The 4,066-nt window shown below is 44.7% G+C and overlaps 1 protein-coding gene across 1 annotated transcript; it reads left to right on the forward strand.

The window, feature by feature from the left end:
- Positions 1-253: 253 nt before the first annotated feature.
- On the forward strand, positions 254-3,865 carry LOC134933362 (potassium voltage-gated channel subfamily A member 5-like). Its single transcript, XM_063928495.1, has one exon. It carries the CDS (start codon positions 622-624, stop codon positions 2,512-2,514), a length of 1,893 nt encoding a protein of 630 aa, XP_063784565.1. The 5' UTR covers positions 254-621; the 3' UTR covers positions 2,515-3,865.
- Positions 3,866-4,066: the final 201 nt, after the last annotated feature.

A 4,066-nucleotide genomic window follows, 5' to 3' on the forward strand; every position in this document is an offset into this window, starting at 1 on the left:
ACAGAAAAGGCTGTGTGAACTCAAGCTGTGACAGACAGTAAGCTTAAAATAACATCCTCATGCATGCAACACATAGTTACTAATAGGTGTATGTATATATATATATATATATATATATATATATATCTATCCTGGCACTCCGGGTACCTGGGCATGAGTCTGTGGCAAGAGATGTGCAAGGTCTCCCACTCAGTGCATGGGGTGACTGCTCTCCCCCCTCCCCTTTCTCCCTGATATATTAGTAGAGAACCGGGAGGATACAGAGAGGGAAATAGAGAGAGGGAACAGATTGCTGGCTGCAATACACAGAGAGAGAGAGGCATCTGCTACAGAGATGCTTGGTAACTATGGATGGGGAGGACAGGCATCTTTGACGTCAGGATTAATGATTGGTCTGTCATCCGGCTTCCCTCTCCTGGTGTTATCTGTGTACACAGCTCAGCATCTACTTTCTGGCGAGTCCCTTTATACAGAGACATATTCAGTGCATTTATTTTGTGCAGGTCTACTACTGCTGATCCCCACCACCCACCCACCCTCCGTCTCTGGGAGGGGAGAGGAGGGTCTGTGCCACCCTGCTGAAATGATGACTGGAGCTGATGAATCTTGCATGGCTTGGAGATGGAGATTGCTCTGGTGAGTTTGGAGAACGGAGGAGCCCCAGCTGCAGCTGGCAGTGCAGCAGAGGATGGTGCCCCTGGCAAGCCAGGCAACACAGCGGCAGGCAGCAGGAGGGATCTGCTCCAAATCCCCAGGGCACCATCTTGGCTGAAGGATTGCAGCCCAGGGAGAGGAGGAGGAGAAGTCGGTGGGGAAAGCTGCCAGCAGCGACCACAACATCATCATCATCAGCCACCAGGGACCGGGCAAGGAGAAGAAGGAGGAGGTGGTGGTGGAGGTGGAGAAGGAGGAGGTGGAGGAGGAGGTGTGGGCGATCGTTTGCAAAGCAGCGACATGATCATGAGCTATCCTGGCAGTCACATCAAGGGTTGTGACATCGAGACGGTGGTCAGGTTGGAAGAAGAGGAGCCCAATGCCCACCACCACCACCCAGAGGAGGAGGAGGATCACCACCTGGACATGGGCATCATGGACCATGAGAGCAACCAGCGGGTCATCATCAACATCGCCGGCTTGAGGTTCGAGACCCAGCTGTCCACCCTCAACCAGTTCCCGGACACTCTGCTGGGGGACCCGGAGAAAAGGATGAGGTTCTTTGACCCGCTAAGGAATGAGTACTTCTTTGATCGCAACCGTCCCAGCTTTGACGGCATCCTCTACTTCTACCAGTCCGGGGGCAAGATCAGGCGGCCGGTCAACGTCTCCATTGATGTCTTCGCCGACGAGATCCGCTTCTACCAGCTGGGCGAGGACGCAATGGAGAGGTTCCGGGAGGACGAGGGCTTCCTAAAAGACGAGGAGAAGCCCCTGCCCCGCAACGAATTCCAGCGCCAGGTCTGGCTCATTTTCGAGTACCCGGAGAGTTCCAGCTCTGCCCGGGGCATTGCCATCGTCTCCGTCCTTGTCATCCTCATCTCCATCATCACTTTCTGCCTGGAGACCCTGCCCGAGTTCAGGGACGAGAATGAGCTGCCCCCGACGCTCTCCAAGGTGCTGAACGATACCAACCACCAGCAGCAGCCTACTCCCCCAAGTGGTCTGACAGACCCTTTTTTCATAATAGAGACCACCTGTGTCATCTGGTTCACTTTCGAGCTCCTGGTCAGGTTCTTTGCTTGTCCCAGCAAATCTCACTTCTCCAAGAACATCATGAACATAATTGACATTGTGGCCATCATCCCTTACTTCATCACCTTGGGGACTGAGTTGGCCGAGCAGCAAACTAACAATGGGCAGCAGGCCATGTCCCTGGCCATCCTGAGAGTCATCCGCCTGGTCAGGGTCTTCAGGATCTTCAAGCTGTCCCGACACTCCAAGGGTCTTCAAATATTGGGCCAGACATTGAAGGCCAGCATGAGGGAGTTGGGGCTGCTCATATTCTTTCTCTTCATTGGGGTCATCTTATTCTCCAGTGCAGTTTACTTTGCAGAAGCTGATGACCCAGACTCTCATTTCTCTAGCATCCCTGATGCCTTCTGGTGGGCTGTGGTCACCATGACCACAGTGGGCTATGGGGACATGAGGCCAGTCACTGTTGGGGGTAAAATTGTGGGTTCTTTGTGTGCCATCGCTGGTGTCCTCACCATAGCCTTGCCAGTCCCTGTCATAGTCTCCAATTTCAATTACTTCTACCACAGAGAGACTGACCATGAGGAACAGGTGATTCTCAAAGAGGAGCCAAGTAGTGGCCAGGGTAGTTGTGCTGGAGAACTTAAGAGGAGTCCCAGTAAATGTTCCCTCAACAAATCTGTGGTCCACTTGGAGAACGTTGAGGGCATCAACAATGGCACTGGCACTTTAGAAAAGACAAACCTCAAAGCCAAGAGCAATGTGGACCTAAGAAAGTCCCTATATGCTCTGTGTCTCGATACAAACAGGGAAACAGACCTGTAGGATCACCAACACAAACATGGACAAACTAGAAAAAAAACACCATCCGAACAAAGGGATATTTTTTTTTTCTAAGATACATTTTACAAATAGAGAATGTTGTCGTCTCTAGGTAGCATCCGAACAGTATTTGCTGTGGAAAATACATTTTGTTACTAAATTTTGCAGTATTTCAAGTAATTAATATATTTTATAAACTGATAATTGCTAATTGTTGGAGTGAGATTTTTTTTTTCCATTGAAATACAAGAGATCGTTTATTTTTCAAAGTTGGATTTAAAAAAATAAAATAAAAAGCAAAATAATTGCAGGGAATGAGGGAGACATTATATACATTTGCAAAATGAAGACTTTTTAGATAGTAAAAAATGTCAGTTCCTCTCCGTCAAAATATATATTGTACAACTATTTTAAGTGACATTTTATACATACATGTGTATATATATATATATATATCCTCACTACGGTAATTTACTTGTTGTGAACAACGTAATGGTAAATATAGTATGTGCAGTGAATTTGGTGCTCTTGAATAGCAGGAAATATTTTTTCTGAGAAATATTGTACGGTTATGTATATTTATATGTGAGCCTTAATTTATTAATGTAGATTTATTTCTTTACAAAATAACTTTATTAAAAAGTAATGTTACATAATCTCAGTTTAGTCCTTTCAGTGTCAGATGAGATTTTTTTTTTAACGTTAATATCTTAATAAATGGCAGCCAGCTGCATAGTGAGAGCCTAAAACAAATGTTGAGAAGTTTTTTCTTAAGTGCTCAGAGAAGAAAAGGAACAATGTTCCAAGTTTATAGCATACAACCAAACTATGACAGAGTAGCAGTGGTCCTCATAACTCATGACAATCTGGGCTGTTTAATTAATGTCCAACATATGTTCAGCTTGATGAATGCATCAAAGCTCGCTTGTTATGTTTTTGTGTCATACACGCAGGGTAAAGGAAAAATCGTTTTGTACTTGATATCCTCTTCAGTTTCTTACAGTTAATGTGAAAAAAGAGCCTAGAAGAGACAGTCTGTGGGTGATTGTGTATTTTGTAAGCTCACCCAATAACCCTTTCTGGTCTGTAAGCAATGAGAGCCAAGATCTGCGCCTTCCTGGTGTGACAAGATAGACCTATTCACAGGATTCAAGATAAAACTACAGCTCAATAAAATGGATTCAATATTCAACAGTGACCCAAGACAGCTCCCTTATACTCGGAACTACCAGAGATTTGTTGGAAAATTCCTGATATGCACGTGTGGAATACTAATGTCCTTAATGCAAGTCTTGCACTTTTAAAGACTGATGGACCATAGGAGTCTGCACAATCGGTTCGCAAGAGACAGACATAAGGTTAGTCAACTTATTTTATAGTCCTTATTACATTTGACTGTATTATTGTATTATTGTATTATTCTAATTGTATTATGTTACTGTTTATTATGTTTCTGGGCAGAACACATTATCTATCTATCTATCTATCTATCTATCTATCTATCTATCTATCTATCTATCTATCTATCTATCTATCTATCTATCCATGCAATCTA

Source organism: Pseudophryne corroboree, chromosome 6, assembly GCF_028390025.1.
Source record: "Pseudophryne corroboree isolate aPseCor3 chromosome 6, aPseCor3.hap2, whole genome shotgun sequence".
In the NCBI taxonomy this organism is placed as follows: domain Eukaryota; kingdom Metazoa; phylum Chordata; class Amphibia; order Anura; family Myobatrachidae; genus Pseudophryne; species Pseudophryne corroboree.